At 37.2% G+C, this 22,224-nt stretch overlaps 1 protein-coding gene across 4 annotated transcripts in view; it reads right to left on the bottom strand.

Moving 5' to 3' along the window:
• Positions 1 to 22,224, bottom strand: part of N (neurogenic locus Notch protein) — a 101,466-nt gene that overhangs the window by 15,839 nt on the left and 63,403 nt on the right. For 2 of the 4 annotated variants that reach the window (XM_088269955.1, XM_088269956.1), the window contains exons 3-8: positions 10,477 to 10,947; positions 6,543 to 6,676; positions 2,491 to 2,653; positions 1,812 to 2,005; positions 1,311 to 1,466; positions 720 to 920 (exon numbers count right to left, since the gene is read on the bottom strand). In XM_088269955.1, the coding sequence (XP_088126081.1) occupies positions 720 to 920; positions 1,311 to 1,466; positions 1,812 to 2,005; positions 2,491 to 2,653; positions 6,543 to 6,676; positions 10,477 to 10,947 (1,319 nt within the window). The remainder of the gene's footprint in view (positions 1 to 719; positions 921 to 1,310; positions 1,467 to 1,811; positions 2,006 to 2,490; positions 2,654 to 6,542; positions 6,677 to 10,476; positions 10,948 to 22,224) is intronic. The other 2 variants (XM_088269958.1, XM_088269957.1) reach the window with 1 other exon arrangement.

The following is a 22,224-nucleotide window of genomic DNA, read 5'->3' on the forward strand; positions in this document are numbered from 1 at the left end:
ATATCTTTGAAGATTATTATAAAAAAAGTAGTGTTAGAAATACACATTCCCAAGAGTCTAAATTAAAGTAAATGGTTTACAAAACGCTTCATTATTCTACAGTGAAGAAAAGATCTGTTAGAAAAATAATGTTTCAAAACATACACAATCGGTTATAAGTAATATATTCCTTCGATGGAATTAGTCAAATATTTCTCATGTAAAATTGGGCAACATTTGATCTGCGTCAAAGGCAAGACTTTCATTCAGACGCAGATGCATTGTTATATGGATAACCAATAACAATAAGATAATGACTTCTCACAGAATAATGGGTAGCTATGATTTATATAACACAATTTGAGATAATCTGAAGAGATCGTAACAATGGGCCGGCTGTCCCACGCCGCGTTAGTGTTAGTGTTATAGTAATGGGAAAATATTCAATTTATTCTTTCCGTATTTCAGACTATCATAATTGGGATGTGTTCAAATACTTGCCAATAATATAACACTGGATAGATGCAATTTTCAATCAAATTGATTGTTATTTCATACAAATTCTCTTTTAAAATAGGCATTAAACAATGCTCTTTAAAGACATTATTCAGGTTACGATATTGTACGTTTTTTATTTTATATTTTTATATAATTTATCCTTAGTACTACGGAGATAGTACTCATCAGGATGAAGTGATAATGACAACATCTTAATGGCCATGAAATAGAAAAGCTGTTACCTGGCATGCACACGCATCGGAAGGTTCCGGGGTCGTCCAGGCAGCTCCCGTCGTTCTGGCACGGATGGCTCTCGCACTCGTTGACGTTGGTCTCGCAGCGCGGGCCGGTGAAGCCCTGCGTGCAGTTGCACACGAAGGAGCCGGGCGTGTTCACGCAGATGCCGTCGTGCTCGCACGGGGACCCTGACACCGAGAATATCTCTACAATTTAGTTGGAATCTATCACTTGCTACTTAACAAGGGCACAAGCTTACATTAGGTACTAAACTCCTCCGAGTCCGGGAGGCTGAATGATCGGACACGACATATAATCGCTTCACGGACGCACAAGTCAAATCAATTGAGCTTATTTCGACTTTTCCTTACCACATCATCCTCAGGTTGCAAAAACAAAAATCTTATCTCATTACTTCTCGAATTGAAAGTGTTAAGGATGGAGGACCTATAGAAGAAATAGAATAGGGGTGGAATAGTAGGAAGGAAAGGAGAAATAGCAGCAATATCTCGGGCGCTGGAGGTTATATACCTGAACATGCATGTACAAGTTGATTCACAAAGTACTGGGAATTAATAATGAATACTGGACATTACCTTGCTCGCACTCGTTGATGTCCTCGGCGCAATCCACTCCCTTGTAGCCGGGGGCGCACGAACATGTGTAGGAGCCGTTGATGGGGCTCGTGTCGCAGTACGCGCCGGCGTGGCACGGGCTGGACGTGCACGCGTCCACCAGGTGGCAGAGTAACCCTGAAAATCAAAACAAGGAGATTCAATATTCAGTAATAGATTTGAATTACCAACTATTGTTTCTAGAGTCGCAGAAATTTTCTAGATATCTCGACTAGGACGAAGCAATATATTAAGAATGTCCCATACAATAAAAAAATTGAAAATAATTACTTTGCAAGAGTCGCTTCTAGCTAGCATGTGAATGGTGCTAGATAGAATATTTAACACGTTTACACTTTCAAAAATCAATTGGATATTATATCATGTCCAATCAAGGACAGACTGGCGAATGTCACACAAGTGTATGAAGTAGTCACATAAGCCAGCAGATGACGAAGTGGTATAACGAAGTGGTATCCTGACCTGTTTTCCCGGGAGTACAGCGGCAGTAGAAGGATCCGACCCGGTCGATGCAAGTGGCCCCGTTGAAGCAGGCCGCTCCGGCGCAGTCGTCGATGTTCACGGAGCACACCGGACCCGTCCACCCGTTGACGCAGATGCACGAGAACCCTCCCAGGGTGTTGATACACGTCGCGCCATTCTGACACACCATCGGCCTGACCAATTATAAATTCACAACATTATAGCCAAAATTAGTCGAGTAAATATGTTATCAGACCATAATATGCATTTTTTTTAGTTAAAAGATCGGGGTGCAGTCTTATGCGCAAGTTTTTTTTTTATTGATGGATAAGTATTATGGTACATAATGTACAAGTTTGTAAAACTATTTTACAATAAGGAGTAAGTGATAATTTACAGTTTCAGCTTTCTTTTAAATTCTAAATCAAACAAAATTACTCAAACAGTAATTTTATAAACCTCCATTTACAGTCCTGAGATAATTATTAAAACCCTATTCGCAGGCATCAATGCAACTGCCGGTCAAGCTATAACTGACATAGTATTTGTGAAGTGTGACTGATAGTCCCGAGTTACCTATTAATCCTTAGTTCTCTGTTGTTTTTACCTTACAAACCCTGTTTTTTACACCTGCTTAAAGTGGGTTGAGTGCAAAGAAATAGAAACTCGGTTAACTTACTTGAGAGAGCACTCGTCCACGTCGGTCTCGCAGAGTTCTCCGGAGAAGGTGGGAGGACACTTGCACTGGTACTTGTTGATGCCGTCAATGCAGGTGGCGCCATTCTGGCAGTGGTTTCCCGGACAATCGTCGATGTTTTCTTCACAATCCCTCCCGAGGAATCCTGAAATGAAATTAAAAAAATTAACTTTCTGCAACAATATATAATACATAAAACATATATTGGAAAAATTTACAGGAACAAAGCTTAGCCAATATTTCACTAACAACTATTTCTTATGCGTATTGCACTAGGAATAGACAAAACCGATATAAAATTAGATATGTATATAAAAGCATAATTTTTAGTAAATATCTGACTTTGTTCCCGAACACTTTGCCTTCCTCAGAGACACTTGTGAGCAGACGCATTACATACGAATAGTAAAATTACGAAAACAGTGGGAAAAAGGTTGTGTTGAGGTTTTTTTTTAACTATAAAAAAATCCCTTAAGTTTGTGAAAAATATAAAATCTTGTTTAATTTCATGAAATTTCATGAAGTTGAAGAGGACGACCGAGGAAAACTTGACACAATCAGGTATGTCAAATACTTGAAAGCGGCCGGGTCAGGAGTCGTAATAATCGTCGGGTATGTATGAGGAGATGCATGAATGTAGAAGAGGCAAAGAATGTTTGCAAGGACAGAGTGGTGTGGCGTTCGATTCTCTCTGCCTACCCCTGCGGGGAAGCGGCGTGATGGTTAGTTAGTTAGTTAAATATTTAAAAATATATATTCTTAAAAGAATATTTCCTACATTGGATATATTGGTGAGATGAACCAGAAGTATGGAGAAGATTAAACCGTACAGTAACATTTTGAGTGTGTTCAAATACTCGTTAACAAATCGGGAGTATCTCCAATCGTAGGAGTTATTTTTCATATTATTTTTTGACATATCATCTCATCTCACCAATTGATGTCTCCAGTGAAATTCTAATTATTCAAGCACCATGTTTCGAAATCGAACCATATATAGAAGTAGTGTGTAGTTAATCATGGGTAGAATTGGTGAATGTTGCATGTGTGTAAAGTGATCACTGAAACCAGCCTATGACGGTCGTAAGCCCCGTAAATGCCCAGACTTCCATGTTCTTCTTCATCTATGTTGAGATGTCAAAAAATAATATGAGTAATACACTTTATATAGTTATCTTAAAATGAAATATTGGATCATAAGTCCTTCCACACGTGTCCTCAATTTAATTTCTTCTAAAAAAGTTTCATTGGAAGTAAACAAACTGTCACATCGGAGCAATGCTCAGTGTCACATAATAAATGTACAGCTTGTAAAAAATAAGCATAAAATCTACTGGTAAGTTTAGTAGTAAAGCAGTACGCCCCTTCATATATACAAGAAGAATCTCGTAACATTCAAGTGTAAACACATTTCATCTCAAGGATTCCAGGACAAATTATGAGTAAGGTTGTAGGGTGACCACATTCCAAATTATATTCAAGACAACTTCAATTTTCAGGTTTTGTGTATTATTTAGCATTTATAGCAAAGAGTTTTTATCACTTGACCAAAATGAAATTTAGACTTGACACGATCAGATCAGATCGGTGCCAAAAACATGCGTAATCGGACGGCGTGTATGATAAGAAAGAAGCTAGGAGTGTATTTCAGGACAGAAGAGTATGGCGTTCCATTCTCTCTGCCTACCCCTACGGGAAACGGCGTGATAGTAGTATCAATGGTCAATTTGTCCTGGCCCTAAATAAATTACGTAACAATAAAAAATGCCTATTTTAACAATGAGTCCTAAACAAAAAGAAATCGAAATATACGCGTACGCAGGGATGTACATTTTTTTTCGTGATTTGTAATTTTGGTCGCCCTGTTCCGGCCGTCGCAAGTAACGGGTGTATAAAAAACGGTTCACACGCATCTGGTAGCCAGATACAGGCATGATCGGAGTTGTGGAGTACCTACCCACCTACCTACCACGGAGATGGGAGGACAGTATCACAGTCGGTGACGCGAGACAATCATTTTACAACATAAACATAGCTTTTTAATGAAATAGAGTCGCAAAAATATTATATAAGCCAAAAACCAGAAAAGATGTCAAATTTATAAGTAATCCAACCGTCCTACCCCATCCTCGCACAAAGCTCGTTAAATCATTTTCCAACACTTATCCGCACCCCAATGGTGCATAGGGCACTGCATCATATACACTCGGTGTTATCTCGATCGTCAATACATGCAGGAAAGGTGATGAGCCCTCCGCTTCAGGTACCAGTTCAGGGTAATATTGAATAAATATTAGAGGGAAAAAATCACTTATATTTACTCAACCCTCCCTTGGGAATCGAACCCGGGACCTCCAGTACGGCAGCCGAGCGTGCTGACCTTTACACTACAGAGGAGGACAGAAATACCAAATAATACGTATCATACAATATCAAAATCGCGCTGCGGGATTAGAAAAAGAAGTGCTCATTTTATAAGAGCAATTTCCAGCAAACAGGCTCTATCGCCTCGGCAGCCGCTTCACGGAGCGGAATGAAGAGATAGCGCTGATTTGACGTCACCGGGATTCGAACAAAGAACCCGTTCACTCTCCATACGGCGCGGCCGAGCTAAAGCTAAACCAAGCGGCTGATGAGTTAAATGTACCGGTAATTGATGGTACTCTAATAGCAGTTTATCAGGACATAAAAATCTTGTTTAGTAATTTTGACTAAGTAAAAATAAAGATACAATAAATCAGTAGTGTAATAGCAAAGGGGTATATCTGTCAATTTTTTCATTTTCTTAGTTTGTTCCACAAAATGTCTAAAATAGTGTATTCCATAATCTGGCAAGAGGATATGGTTGTAGTTGCAATACTTGTTTAGTTTTATTAAGATATGTACATATAAAAATACATAAAACAAATGAGTTATTTAATTTCGCGAGTTTGTTTTTGCTCTCCTGTAAAATTTGGTCCGAGACAGATACACCCCTTTGCCTCCGTGGTGTAACGGTAGCGTGTTTAGTTGCCGGGCTGCAGGTCCCGGGTTCGATTAGTAATATGTAGGAGTCCCTTCAGGAAAATATGGAGTAATCGACGTTATCCAGCATATTCAGGCGGGCCTTGAGTTGTTCGCAACTTGGTATGATGAGAATAAAATGATATTTTACATCGAAATTAGTCAACATCAAAAAGGGTTAATCACATTACAATCAAAGTGTACGCCTCAGCATATCCAGCCTAAATCGACCAATAGAAAAACAAATAAATACACCAGACATTTTATAAAATATTCCACGGATATAAATTATCATTAAGGCGGCTGCGTTCACTTTGAGGCTTTTGTCACATAGGTCTAGAGTGCCGGTAATTTACTAGAGAAGGTCGGGGGTGAAGATCCTTCTGAAGATCTGAAGATCTGTGGAGTGGTGTGGCGTTCTATTATCTCTGCTTACCTCTGCGGGAAGCGGCGTGATGGTTAGTTAGTTAGTTAGTTAAATATGCTTCTTATGCCTATTTATTATACCTGATTAATGTTTTTATATTTTGGCATGTATTAGTTTTGGTTATTAAAAAAAAAACTTTTTTGTTACTTTATAATTTGTGTTCCAGTCTTGTTAACCTTAATCCCATGTCCCAAAATGAGAAATAGAAATTACTCATCGGGAATATTATATAGATGACTTATGTATGTAATATTTTTTGAAAAATAAAAATCTGTTTTGTTGTGTGGACTTTCAGTAGATGAGCGCACAAGAGTGCTGAAACACATTTCAGACGGGTATTTTTTACGCTTGCGGACCGCTGGCGACGGGATTTGACAATTATGTACATATAGTTAAGACATTAATAAAGATATTGCTATATAATATTCATATAAAAATATTGGATAATTCCTTCACTTCTGCCTTTGAAATGAGGCCGGCGTAGGAGGTAAAAATACCCTTGCCGTCCTTAGGCACGAATCGACCGAACGGGTAGAAATACCTTTCCCGTCAGTAGTGTGTTAAGGCGACCAGTTGTAAAATAGAGATATGTGGATGGACTCACCGTCAGGGCAGTCGCACTCGTAGGAGAGGGGCTCTATGCGGCGGCAGGTGCCCCCGTTGGCGCAGGGGGAGGGCGCGCACGGGATGTACTCGCTCTCGCAGTCCTTCCCGGTGTAGCCGGCCTCGCACATGCACCTATAACGACACCGTCACATTACCGATAATACTAACTAAGCAATCAATGTTTCAAACGAGTAATAACAAAAGATTTAACAAAATCCATTTTTTCGGAATTTTACAGAATAGTATCATAAATCAAGTCATTATCATAAAATAAATTACACAAAGTACATACTTGTACTATTCTAGTTACAAAGTTCCACAATTGCAAATTTGAGAAAATACCTGAAAAAGAGAGACGGGAGGGAGGTAATGGGAAAAAGGGAAAGATCAAAGCTCAAGTAAAAGACAAATTGTACGAAACTAGGAACAAACCGCGATATAAATATCGAGTTACAATGTAGGCGACTTCAGCGCTGATAATGACGAGTAGAACATATCAAAATCCCCAAATTCATCGTTAACCAATTTAGATGAACGATAAATATAGGAACTCTGTTTAGAGTTTGTTCTACTCGTGGGTAGCGCTAAGGTGTCAGTTGTCCTGGTGATCCGACCGGGGTTTATGTTATAAATAATCCTTTGAAGTTTGTATCTTCATCTTTTAACCCTAATCCGCACCTAAACGTACCGCACTGTACGGGAGTACCTACAGCACCGCGTACGGTGGAAGCACCGTTATCGTGTCCAGAATAAACTTATATAAATATTAGAGTGAAAAATCACTTATATTTATTCTGACCTCCCGGTACCAGCCTCTGAACCCGGGACCTCCGGCACGGTAGCCAAACTACACTACGCAGACGGACATCCAACTTGACATTAACATTTAGTATACAAATATATGTTTGATATTTCGAGCCAATTAAGCGCTCTTTTTATTTCTTCAATTTTGTTACACAACATACATAAAAACATACATACATACTTTTGAAAAATGAAAAAAGTATAATAGGAATAGTGGGTAGGGAAAGAAGATTACAAGTACCTTTGAGGTAGTTGTTTTACGGAAATGGCGTTATAAAAAATATTATTACTATTAATTCCTAGTCCGCCTCCGTGGTGTAATGGTTAGCGTGTTTAGCTACCGTGCTGGGGGTCACGGGTTAGATTCCCAGGGGGGGTCAAAATAAATATGGGTCATTTTCACTCTCATATTTATTTACTATCGCCCTGTACTGGTAAAAGAAGCGCAGGGCTGATCACCTTGCCTTCATGCAATTAACGATCAAGATAACACTGTATCGCTACGATGCAGTGCCCTATGCACCATTGGGTGCGGATAAGGTAAAAACAAATGCCTAGACCACTCGACTCTGCACCCTACTAGTACATCGTTGTGTAACTTATACCGATTATGTGTAGGGTCCCTCGAGAAAATTATAATTTAATATTTTTTTAACGAACTTTTGAATTAAAATTGAGTGAAACCGCTTTGTATATTTCTTTATTTTACTTTATACCCTTTTTATTTCACTCGAGAGAAGGTGACCATCCATTACCTCACAATCGACAATAAATGACCCTCGACGCGCCTCTCTTTCTTTCCCGCGGCAGATGGTCACAACAGAAAGAGACGGCAATCTATCGAAGCCGCGTCAATCGCACGACAAAACGAGCAGAGAAATGCTGACAATTAGCAAAAAGCGGAACCGTTTATTTATAGCTAACCGCATGACCAGTCAATTACTTTGACCTTTTTTATATTTAGCTCTTTCTTAGCCGAATTGTGATCGGCAGCGGCAAACCATTTACCGAGATGAATTAGAATGTTATTTGTGTCTCAGTTTTCACCGTCTGCCGACATGGGCAGGAGAGAGATGGCAAATGGAAGAGATTTGGAGGGTTAGGGTTGCCAAAATAATTATGAAAGATATAAACATAATTTTGGCTACTTTATATGGATCCATATTCGTAAAATACTACCACAAGGGCACTCGAGTAGTATTTTATGTTGAACTTAACCGTAAAACAAACTTCTTTTTTTTATTTTTTTTATTTATTTCTTCAGTTAGCTTATATTAAAACTAATATAAACTATTATCTACATTTACATCATCTTTATATATTTACATTTCCTTACAGTAACTTAGACATTTATTTTTAAATTCTTTCAGACATTTTTCATTCTTCATACATTCAGGCATCTCATCATACATTTTTAAACCCTTATACATCAAGCAATTTTGCGACTCAGCTCTTTTCAATAATGGTAGTCTTATTTTATCCTTTTGTCTAGTAGCATATTCATGACAATTTTTGTTTAAGACAACTTTATCCTTTACCACGAAGTTCTCCCAAAAACGCATATTTTTAATGAATATAGAACTTTAAAGACATGCTATGCTTATGTATTTTACCTTTTATATACCGAACATAAATTTTGTATTCTATAAAGTTTTTTTGAGATTCGTCTGCCTTAATACCGATTAAGGATTTCACCCACAGAAACATAATCGCCAGCGTGCAGCTCGATCTAATAAATTCCAAGTGCCTAACGCTAAACCTATTTAACATATTGGCAGTGCACTATTTACTCGTAAATACTAGTATTTAAGTTGTGTATATGTCCCAAGTGAAAACACAAAACGCTTATTTAGACTATACATCTAAACCGACTATGGTTGAAATATGTAAAATTTAATAATGTATTTAAGATCACTTAAACCAGCATATAAATACTCAGACCCTAAATACCCAGACTTCCATATTACCACATCAACAGACTTCTTCGTCTATATTGATAACAATCTAATAATCTATTATATAAATTACTCTAGAACTAACTAGGTGGAGAGAAACCATCAATTTTGAACAAAAATTAGGACACGCTGAACATATTGTGAAAGTAACAAGAGTTCTACAAAAACCACCTATATGGTAATTAATGTATATAACTGAGGACTCCCAAAATTTTAAAAGAAATAAAAAGCAACAAAGAATAACAAACAAAAAAACATTATTTTTATCAGCAACTAACAGTACAGAGTACCGTGTCTAGGTTCTCGCTAGTAAGTCAGGTCTGCTCGTCGACAGCCCTGTTTGTTCCGTGCTTGTCAGAATTCAGAGATAATTTAGTAAGAGGAATCTCGGAGCTCCGTAAAAGTAAAGCCTCCAAATCCCGAGCGCCGAGTGCGGCTCGCCCGCGGCGGAACACGAACCTCGCATCCTAATCTCGACCGCAACACGACCCGAGCATGTTCGGGCAAGGATGTCAGCAGTCAGCATGTCAGAAACCAACAAGGATATATTCTACAAAATACTTTACCCTAATTTATTATAGATATTTTTTTACATCTCAACATAGATGAAGTAGAATATGGAAGTCTAAGCATTTACAGGGCTTACGACCGTCATAGGCTTAGCTAAGAGATCACTTTACATTCGTGTAACATTCGCCAATGCTACCCATGATTGATAACCAACCACTTCACCTGAATTCTTGAAACTTCTAGATATATTGATCAAACTCGTAACACAGAATGCGCGAGTTCACGATAGCCATCTATGGTGGGGGACGAGGAAAGCTTTTATTAAGCAGAGACTCTTTCCATTTGTATGTGAGGTCCGAATCCTGGATTATATACAATTTATTTTATCTTTACAATTTGACCCGTATAAACACAATAACGTGACGAAAATGACGTAAACTATTAACAGTTGACACAATACAAGTTGCATTAGTTGCAGAAGTTGAGGGTGAAGCAAAGAAGTTTTGTAGTGTCTTTTTTGTCATCAGAAATTAGGTGAACATAGCATAGACCTGCTACAGGATTGAGAAAAAAGAAGGAAGATACGTGTGTTCGTAGTAACCTCATACTAAAAGCACTGTCCCAAAAATTAGAATCATAAAATAGTGGAGCGAGTCGACTTACGTGTAGCTGCCGTGGGTGTTGAAGCACTTGCCGCGGTGGCAGGGCTGGCGCGCGCACTCCTCCACGTCCTTGTCGCACGTGGCGCCCGTGAAGCCGGGCGCGCACGCGCACTGGAAGCCCGCCTCGGTGGACGCGCACTCCGCGCCGTTCTGGCACGGCTGCGACGCGCAGTGGTCCTGGCTCTCGCACAGCGCGCCCGTGTAGCCCGACACGCACGCGCACTGGTAGGCCTCGAGCGTGCTGAGCACGCACGAGCCGCCGTGCTGGCAGGGCTGCGAGTCGCAGCTGTTGGGCTCGCGGATCTCGCAGAGCGAGGCGCTGTAGCCGAGGGGGCACTCGCAGAAGAAGGCCGGCGAGCTGGCGGGCGCCTGGCGCACGCGGCACGAGCCCCCGTTCTGGCAGCGCGGCGCGGGGCCCGTGTAGCACGGGTTGGGGTGCTGGCAGTACTCGCCTACATAGCGCGCCGTGCAACTGCGAACAATATTACATCCCAATTACAATATATCTAATGTGTTGATAGGGTCAGACAATACGCATGCGTTGGACGAGAGGAGGGGAGGGGACAAGAGGAACCGCATGGACGAGGAGGCCTGGTTTCACGACCATACTAATCGTAGATCTAGAACGAAGTTATTGAGATATTCCACTGGCAATGACAAGAAATATTGAAAAAAGCACAATTAAATTGGTAAAATAAATTCGCGAGCCATTAGAAAAATTATACATTACATACGCATACTATGCGTTATGCAAACAGTGACTATGTAGTAGTCATTGCAGCCACGCGAAAAGCCTGGCCAATATCAACAGAATGGCTGCAACAACTCAACTTGCTTCTTACTTTGTATCGACAAAACTTTAAAATAAACCAAAAAAAACAGATACAGGCATTTCCATCAAAGTTGACCTGATGAACACATATTTATGTAATTATAGACATACGAGTAATTAGTCGTGTATTAATATTTTGTGCTACCAACGTTTCGCCTACCCTTACAAGCGCCTTCTTTAGAGTGATGTGATACATTTCATTTATGACGAGAAAAGACGTAGCATGATGGTATGTTCAACAACACACGTGTTTGGCAGAACAACGAGATAATAAGCGGACAAAAATGTGGACGATTCCGAGAACCCGATTTCAAAAGCCTGCACATGCGAATGAGTCGATGTGACCAATTAAATTAAATGACTCATAACCATAAAATACTAAACAAAACATAGAAATCATAGTAAAGCCAGCCAGAAAAATATTATATATAAATAATAACGTCCGCTTATTATCTTAGTGAGCAATGCCGACATCTCTGTTTTACAATTTTGTCACAAAGTACTTATATCATAACATTTTTTAACATATTGAATAATCCTGTAACTTCCTTAATGAATTAGTTTACGTATGTTACTAGATCTTTCGATAAACAGCAAAATTTGGAAAATAAAGGTCAACGTTTTAAAAAGGTCTCCCAAAATGAAATCAAATAGTGATATTTAAAAAGTGTAAAAAGACGATAAATATTTTGTATTGCTATCAATAAAAGCTGATCTAGCATCCTACTTATGTAGCCATGTTAAACAAATAAGGGTCCCTCATCTTAACGGGTTTAGAAACTAATGTAATTTAATTACAAAATGGCAATGGCACTCGGTATCTTTCGTATAATGCACATTTTTGGCTGTTTACAGAGTCCCTGACTACTTTCCGATGGCAGTCTGCGATACTTAGGTCGTGTAACTAATTCCGCAAAGAAAGGATATACAAGTGGATTGCGTAATGTTGTCTCGCTGGATCTCGTTACCAGCATACCAGCATACCAGCGTACCAGCTCGTCACATCCTCGAGACGGGACGAGGCAAACATTGGAGGCAAACAGTCATGCAGGTGTGTGCGGTGTGCGGTGTGCGGTGCGCGAAGGGCGTTCCACGAACTGTTTTTCTAACGAATATATTGACTATCTGAAGTCGAGTGCCGACACAAACAATAACGGCCAGAGCTTGAGACTCACAATTTGAACGTCAAACATCGCCAGCAAATATTGAAAACTGGGTATATCGAATAACCTAACTATTCCTAGTCATTGTACAATATTACCAAAGACCTTTGTTTATAAACTACACAAAATGTAACTAAATTCATCCGCGGGTTTGTTAAAACGTGCCAATATTCTTTTCTAGGTAGAAAAATGATATATTATTAATTATTGTCATGATTTTATTTAGATAGATTAGGAAATTTATAAACTTGATTTTTATAAATACATTTGATGTTTATTGGGGGATTCTATGGCAGTTAGCGGTTATTATAAATATAACAAAAAAGAAAGATGGTAAAAAATATAACCCTGTAATAATAAAAACCTTTTGTAAAATTGACGTTGTTTCAAAGAAAAAACAGAGAAAATGCAAGAAATATAAGTTATTATAAATTAAGGCTTATTGTTGTTGTAAATTTCATTATGGGTTGCGTTTACATTGATCCAGAGCGAAGTCATTTACTTGAAAAATTACGTTTTTTTAAATGGATGCGGGTAGGATTCAAATGGTGAGGATCCTTTATATTATGTGTATGGACTTTTTGTGGTAAACGTGTAACAGAATTTGAGCTTTCACAAAAAAACAGGTAATTCATATAGAAGATAAAAAGAACAAAAATGGTGAAAAATGTCTTATTTTGACCCCTTAGCGAGCTAACTACTACAGTATGGAGGCGGACAATGCAATCACTACTGAATGTAAAATATAAACATTGGTATGATCTCACAGTAGTCAATATTTTGCAATGAAACTTAAGCTTCTGTCCAAACTTCGCGGAGACATGTCATGAAATTATCAAGCTTAAACTTTACGTTATTGTATGAAATACAGAAAAATGTGCCGGTTGTTTGTTTATGAAGTCACGTACGGCTAGCAGCTGTACTTGATATCTGGATTTGGGGAAATCTGATGTCATGCTCTTTCTTTTAACTGTGACACAATTCCTGTAATGTGAGGTACACTGTCAGAGATTGATATTTGCAGATAGATCTTGAACGAGACGCAATGTGAAAATTTTTATTCACTATTTTAAAGAAATAACGGTAACCTAGAAGTGTAACAAAGGAAACTAACTTTTTTCAACAAAAAAATAATAAAAAGAAACAATTCTGATTATCATGCTTACATATTGTTGATCAAAATAACACTGCGATATTTGAAACAGTCCCCTTTGCATCGTTGGGTTCGGAAAAGGGCCAGAGGTAAACAGAAAAACCATTATTACATTTGAGGGCTTATATACTCCTACATATATTATTTCAATTTGGCTTACCATATGCCACTTATTATAAAAGTCGGTTATGGTCGCGGACCGAGTTTCTGGGTTTGAACCCACTCTAACTTCATAACTATTTTTAATAATAGTTTAATATTTGTGTATTTAATAAGTAATATTTTTTTTCTTAAGAATAAGCTTTTTGGAAACGGAATACAGAAGTCCGGGCATTTATTTACAATCTGTCATCGGCTAGTATAACTGATCATTTTAATCATACAGCCAAGTCACCAGTGGAAAAGCCTGTGAATTGAAAATTTCGCATTACGAGGAGCTAGCCTCATGCGAGTTAGTTTCGACATCTCTTGCATTTTGAATAGAGCTGAAACCATAAGATTCTTACCGGTTAGATTCTTTCCAAATTATCCGCCTACTAGAAAGACCCTTATAAAAATAAATAAGAATATTGACAGTTCGTAATTCGCTAAACGTATTTAGATAAATCATAGTGCTGGTTTTGGTCGATTTATTTTTATGATTAACTTTCGAATTCCTTTTTGAATTAAGATAAAAATAATCATTCCAATACTTCAATATCAAAAATATATATGCATTATTATATGTGACTAGTGATTTTGTCTTCTGAAAACCTGTTTTGTCATAGGCAACAACTGTCCCGAAATGCGTCAAAAAGGAAGCCATAACACATTATTTAAAACCCAACTTCACAGCGTGTGGAGAATATTTATGTTTATTTATGGAAACGTCTAATAACAAAATTAAATATACTCCCAGAGAAAAGGAATGCCACTTTGGGCTCGAAACATCAAACACTGGACCGGTCGAAAGTTAAACTTAAAAACGATAAAAAAAAATCATACCGTCAAAATAAAGAACGACTCACTTTGTTAAGAAAACCACCCAATTTTCAAACGGTGTGAGTGATAGATTAAATAAAATTTGGTACAGAGTAGAGTTTTATAATTTTTTGTTTCGAGGACTACCGGTCGCGTGAAAGCTAGGCCCCATTTTCAGAGTACCTGATGCTTTTATTGGGAGACGTTTTTAGTTTCATCTACTTATGTACTGCAAAATAGAAATTATCGGTAAATGTTACCGCCCTTTTTACTATTTTACTTTTAATCTGATTGCTTCGAGTAATGTATGGACGATAATTCGTTCTCATATATGTTAATTTGGATAGCCCGTTTGGAAGATTGTTGTTGTGAGGAAGTCCACGTGCGCGGCGAGTCCTTGTATAGGCGGTCGGGACGCGGTTCCCAGTTCCCACCGGGATCACATGACAAGCACGTAGAGCCTGCAGCACATTGAGGGGTGGCGATGGCGGTGACACCAGTATATAGTGACTACTACTTGTGGACGACTACCAGCTACACAATGTGCCTACAGATTAACAATGACCTCTCAGGCTTCCGCGTCTACTGCCTAGTGACACCTATCGTTTTATTATTATTATTTGTTAAACGAAATAAAAAATAAACACAACTCAGTATAATAATTATTAGTCTTAACTCTTGAGAATAATCAAGGGTTTCCAATGTACATAGTATTAAATAAATCCGACAATTGACGACGAAAAAAATGATTTTTTCTTCGTCAATGAAACAGGTTACTTACTTTTGGAGCTTTATTAATACGAAAAAGTATAATTTAAATAAATAATAATCATAACACTCAGCAAGAACGGCGCAAAAGAACAATTTTGTGTATGATATTTAGGTGTTAGCTTTCTTTCAGTGTTGCCAGTGTGGGATAAGTATGTAACACACTACTGTGAAATCCCAAAATTCGAAGGTTTAAAAAATGATACCTTACTGAGTACGTATATCGCGCCAAAACCACTCGACCTCAATGCGCTTGGTGGAAATTAAAAATCGTCCTGCACTAAGTAGGTTTTGAAGGCTATATGCACATACATATGTAGATACCTAACACCCACATAAATGCATACAAATATTTGAATGTGGAAAGGTTTTCCTTTGTCCATTGTTGGATTGTTAAAAGTTGGCATTATCAGTGGTGCAAAATCAGCTTTGGCACTCTTCCACAAATTGTTCGCTTCGCTATTGAAACTCGCCAATTGAAATACCTTTAATATCGAATAAAATATTATGACTCAAGAGACACAATAGCAGAGTACAGGTTTTTTATTATTTTATTATTTTGTTGATTACTCGAAATGGCGCTAAATAAATGACCCAAAATTATTGTTGTAAATATGCAACCCTTTGTGTCCCACCCATTACTGCTATTTCCTTTTCCCGCCCACCATTTAATTTTCCATACAGCAGTAATAGTAATGCCCTTCAGTCAAAATGATTTCACATTCGTTATCTGCATCCATTCAAATATATCCAATTCTAAATGCAAGAATGGATCCGTTGCGGTGGCCTAGCACCATATGGATGCGGAGGAGTTATGTAGAAAGGTTAACGTTGATAACACCAACACCACGTACAATACTTTTCAAAACTTGCATCGTCTGTCTCAGATGCAAACTGTATGCGGAAAAGTCGAATTTGATTTGTTTTCGTGTTTTGAAATGAGAGAAAATGAAAAGGCAGACCATCGCTTTCGTTTTGTTTAAGCGACTATTAAACCACAATCTAAAAAGTCCTCACGAGATGGTCACATATATATTTGGTAAATTATGAAGAAAAAATGTTTGTGTCATTCTGGGGATGTCTTAGCTAGTGCTCTGTGTCTTACCATCGTGTATTACCTATTTCAAGTCGATATGAGTTACTCGTACCCGCGATTTTTAGATTGATATATATATTGAAAAATAAAGTGATTTTTTTATTTTATTTTGTGCAGTGCAGTCGGAGGTCCGGATCTTGCGGGAGAAATGACTCGTAACGTTGCGAGAGATAAGTCCGGAATCTGGAGTCTAATTAGGGCGCTAGTTAATTGGCCGAATGGGAATTGATGTCGTTAAGGGAATCCTAATTGCTGCGTTCTGGGCGTAAATTCGGACTGCCGCTGCCGACTGCCGTCCGCCGACCGCCGACCGCCATCGCGGTCCAGCGGCTTGCATCAAGAGAAGATGGAAGGTCTAATCAGATATCGTATTTGCATTAAACATGTTTTGAAACCTTTGAATCTGCCAGCCACGATGTGCTCTTAGTTATGTAAGGGCTGACCATTTTTTTTCAAATCTCCAAACACTTGCGGAAAATTCTTAGAAATGATTTAATTTGCGCTGATAATCAAAAGCTTCACTTAACATATACTCATAAAAACTAATAATTCAACCTCAAGGGTTTACGAGCTGGAATGAGCATAGGTATGCGACCCCGAGTAGCTTAAAATAAATGGATATAGTATTAAATTAGAGTAGGATAAAAACGTATACATTAGTAATTAATAATATATTGCAGTTTATAAAAGTTAAATATCATAAAACATTTACAGTAACATTAACTAATTAAACGATAGCGATAGTATTAAGTAATTAAACACTGAATCAAAATGTTGAAAACTGCTTATAATAACTTAGAAATACCCCATTCCGGGTGATGTTTCACCACCATTTGCCATAAGGAAGATACCGAGTTTATTTCCATTAAATTATGTTTTGAAACAACCGTCTGAATGTTATTAGATCCTGTGACATTTCAACCGGGCGCCTGTCATTCGTAATCAGTCAAATGTATCAACAGTCAATATTGTGTATTATTATGGAGGTGTTACTTCGGTCACGCTTATCACCTTTACACAGAGAATTGTGCCAACCAATTGTACCCATATTGAGCAATGATTGAAACGAGGATATGTCCTAAATTATTAAAAAAAACGGATGATATACAACGCGAAATAAGGCGATGACATGTTAAAGATCAGCACGTAGTTGGTGAGAGATTTTCATAACTCGTAAAATTATTCGAGTCTTTTTGTACTGTGATTTTGTTCGTAGATTACGAATTTATGCTAATCAAAAACACATTTGCGTCTTTGCAACACATCTGAAAACTGGCTAAAAAGCGGAATAATTGTCATAAAATGTTACACATTTAATTTCTCTATAAAGTTTAAAAAGATTTCTCACAGTGTTTTTGTAATATATTGCGTTCAATTTTCTGATTTAAGAATTAGCACGAGTACATACCGTATGTCTTATTTTCGAAGATATATATTTTTTACCAAGGCTTAATAAAGAGTAACTTCAATTCAGTTCAATATGATGTATTTTTCACATTTATCTTCCCTTTCCTCACTATCTTATAATAGGCTTATAAAGGCTCTAAAAGTATAGGCTTTTCTTTTGGAACGGATGGATTTGGCTACCACGCAAGGATCCCGGTACGAGAGATTTTTTTAACTACGATATTAATATAATATTACCATGGACTGGCGTCTGAAACGCTGTTGGATGCGGGCACTGGCGAGACTTGCGGCGTGGAAGGCTCTCTATTTTTTCTTCATAAAATTGCCACGCTAGAACACCTCGTAAAGTGCCATTTAAATATGTAGAAGAGAATATTGTTTGCGGTTGACACGATTGAAACGAAGATGCGGGATCCGAGTTGAATGCTGGGAATAGTCGAGTTTTATAGCGACGCTTTCCTCCCTGGTGCCGAGGTACCTTGTAGCTCGCGCGCGGTCGCGTGGGGGATCAGGTCGGACGGTAGAGCGGGAGGACATTGCTCCTGGACAAACCGCGAAGATACCGCTGTCTCCGGAGATAAAACTATCCACGAACCCCGCCGCATGCTGGTCTCCTGGGAGCGTCAGGATAGACAGTCGTATTCACCGCAATGGGGGTATCTAGGAGATATTTTAGCGGTTCACTTACAATGTAGACACTATAACCATAGTCTAAGTGAAACGTAAAAACAAGCCATTTAATCTTTATTGCTTACAAAATAATTACTTTAAAATTACTATATATTTTGTATGCCAGTTCCGCACACAGCTTCTTTCTCAATATTATTAAATACTACAACTATCCCATTTACCATTGAAACCGCTAAATATTTGAATTTTTGTATTTTTTTCAGTTTTAATTAGAGCACGAATTAAAATCATTAATGGACTTCGTTGTTAAACACGTTGCGGGATATTTTCCATTGAATAGCAAGTAAGAGGATTACCAAATGCCCATATTTTGATTCGGCTGATGGGTAAATGTACACCCGACAAGATTGATGAAGTGATTTCAGCAGAAATTCCTGATCTAAATGTACCATGAATTATTGGAAATTTAAACGAAAAATAATATTTATGGTCCGTGTGGTGTTCACAACGCGAACTCACCACGTAAGGCTGGCTAGAAAATGCAAAACAAGCATAAATTACAAAGCCTCTATTAAATTTGACAATGTTTGTGGTTATGTGTATTTATTAGAAATATCAGAACAATAGCCGGATCCTGTTATATGGGAATTATTAAATAAAATGGCGATGACTGTAGTAAGCAACATTCCATCAAGGAGATAATGTATGTTCAAATTTAGAACGGAAATCATTGCAATCTTGAGTGATGACGTCACGATGGCAGACAGATATACATGTTGTAGTAATAATAATAATAAATATAGCCAATTTATATTTCGCCGTTTTTTTGTGAAAAATTACATCAGGGGCACTTTGCAGTTAATTATTTTACATTTTTGCGGTTTTACATTCGTACTTAGATATTTATGTCATAACTATTTATACGTAGTCCCCTGTGCATCATTGGATGGGGATAAGGGCGAGAAGAACAATGTTTTCTTATAAATGTTCAGTTAGTAGAGCAGTCTTCGGGTTTCGGGTTTGTCGTATCGTTGAAGTTTACGTAAAGTGACGAATTTGTAAGAAACTTAATCTGGTTATTATTATCAGCTATATTTTAAGATATGTAAATAAACACAGGAGTAGCGACAGAAGTTCAAAATCAAATTGGAAAAATCATTATGGAAATTTAAATACTAAATTAAAATACAAAATAAAGATTTTTTATATCATGACATATTTTTAAATATATTTATTTATGAACCTTTATTTTTTACCTGGAAAGTTTTTTTTGGTATGTGCATACGTCCAACTCATTCGAATTCTAAGACTTGTTACTTTTTATTATACTTATATGATTCTGTTTTAATTATATTTTTAAAAAAAACGTACATATATTAAAAATATTGAGTAAAAATTAAGGTAATTTGGGATCAAAGACAAAATGCGACCTCAAGTTACAGCGTTCTTCACCTCTCGACGTATTTTGACATAACATTCGATGACAATGTAACCGAACAGTTCGCAGTTAAGTTTGCATTTGGTCGAGGTCAACTCGACAACATAGACCCTATTTTATGATGAAACATCAATGGGTAAAAATGCGAAAACCCCCTAATGGAAGTTTTTTAAAAAATGCAATATTTTGTTTTACCGATTGAAGTGTGAATGTGATAATTTTCACTTCTCTTTCTACGAATTCTCCGTCTACCGTGTTACGAGCACGATTCTTTCTCCATGAACCGGAACAAACTAGAACTTCTATCTCTTTCCCTCTGACTGTCACCGCGTATACACGTCTCGCTCTAATCTATTACCATCCCCCTTGTTACCGGCTCCGACCTAATGATTGCTCTTGACCGAACCAATCGGAATATAAATAAGGGAACGAGTAAAAATTGAAAACAAAACGCGTCTATTCAGATGATGCTTATATAAACTATTTAGTCTTTTCTATAAAAGTTCTACGTTTTAACTTTTGTAGCTTCTTTGAAAAAGAGAGACGAGCAATAATTTATATACCCATTGAGTATCGCTCTGTCAATAATAATATTATCTCTTTCTCTTTCACGGCGACACAATACGTGATGTCTTTTAGTACGTGTTGGGGTCTCGCTCGCACTAGTTGGAAGTGCGGGCGCGGTCGGTCAGTGCTCGAGTACGCCAGGTAAAATATTTTTATTATTGTAATTACCGGCTAAATTATGGGACGGTAATGTTTATGTGAACACTCGGACAAAAGAATCGCGTAATGGACTCGACATGACGTGACGATAATAAACAAAAGTTTTTTATTTAAATAATCTGCGCTATAAAATTGTACATTAAAATATGTACATCGGACCCCCACAAAGGGGAATAAACGAGGACAAGAAAGAATTTATGATAAGATAGAGATTCTCTAATCGGCGGGAAATTATTATTGCGAGTTATAATACTTGTTTAATCCAATTTTGTTTTAAATTCAAGAATTTAATTATTATTTTTATCTAATCGTAAACAATAAATAAATAATGGATTCATCCCATTTAGTATTTTTTTTAAATAAAAAAAATATATTATTCAATATTCTATTCCACTATTTTTGGAAATCGTTTTTCAATGCACATAAAAAAAACGGTCCCCAAATATGTTTTCATGAAGAATATGTTTATATACACGTTTGTAAAAAAATATTTATTTTTTATAAGGCGACAATGAAAAGATCTATTCGTATTTAAAAAAAATACGATTTCCATTTTTTTTTCATTCATGACAAAAAAAAATCAAACCCATTATCAAACCATTATTTTAAATTTTAGATTAAACCAAATGATTTTACACGACGAATTAACAATAAAAGGTAGTAATAACCCCAACAAGGAAGTGAGAAAACAATCCTGATAAGATGTCAGGCACTTTAACTTAACAATTTGAATAAATAAAAATAAAGATAAAAGAGGCGTGCACGTCGATTCGAGCCCTGCGCCGCTGCTGCAGGCGCTAGGTTCCCACGTTACGGCCGCACGCACACTGACAAACGACGCCACTCACACACAGGTAGAAGGAGTACGACTGACTCACCACTACTATCAAGGGGACGTATACCTACACCGTAAAATGAGAGTCTACCGAGTCCACGCGTACGCACGCGCGGTCACCCACACGGAGAAAGGTATGCATGAGGGTGACAGAACGATATTGTGCTGTGTATTCTTAATACTTTCATAAGACGAAGCTTTTTTACGAAAGATCCTTTTTTTTTTAAAATATTTTTACTACAAATTCATTATTCAAAATGTACGCAGTTTTGAGAAAAAACAAAATACACTGCAAAATTCAAAATTAAATCAGATTGATTGATAAAAAATATACACTGAGAAAACACATGAAAAAAAGATACCTTTTAAGTACAATCAATAAACATTGAGTGTAAGTCCTTTTCCAATCACAAGAGCTTAGTCTCGTTTTTAGAGGCACAGTGTAAAATAAATCATAATAATAAAATAAAAGTATAAATATCTAGTTAATAAATTAAATACCAATATTTTTTGCGACAATATTAAACATTGTTTTTAAATGATATTTTTAAAAAAAGGTTGCTGTTTTTGTCGACGTTAAAAAACACAACAAATCTGCATACCCGTATTTCAAGAATGCAAATAATATTTTGCGTATGAAATATGAAGATCAAAACCTAAATGCAAGCTGGTGATTTCCGTAAAAGTAATACATTTTAATATAATTTTTTAAATGTTACAATTTTTCAGAGGGCACACACA

This window comes from Brachycentrus maculatus, unplaced genomic scaffold (genome assembly GCF_059751285.1).
Source record: "Brachycentrus maculatus isolate JH-2025_06_01 unplaced genomic scaffold, ASM5975128v1 h1tg000368l, whole genome shotgun sequence".
NCBI lineage: Eukaryota > Metazoa > Arthropoda > Insecta > Trichoptera > Brachycentridae > Brachycentrus > Brachycentrus maculatus.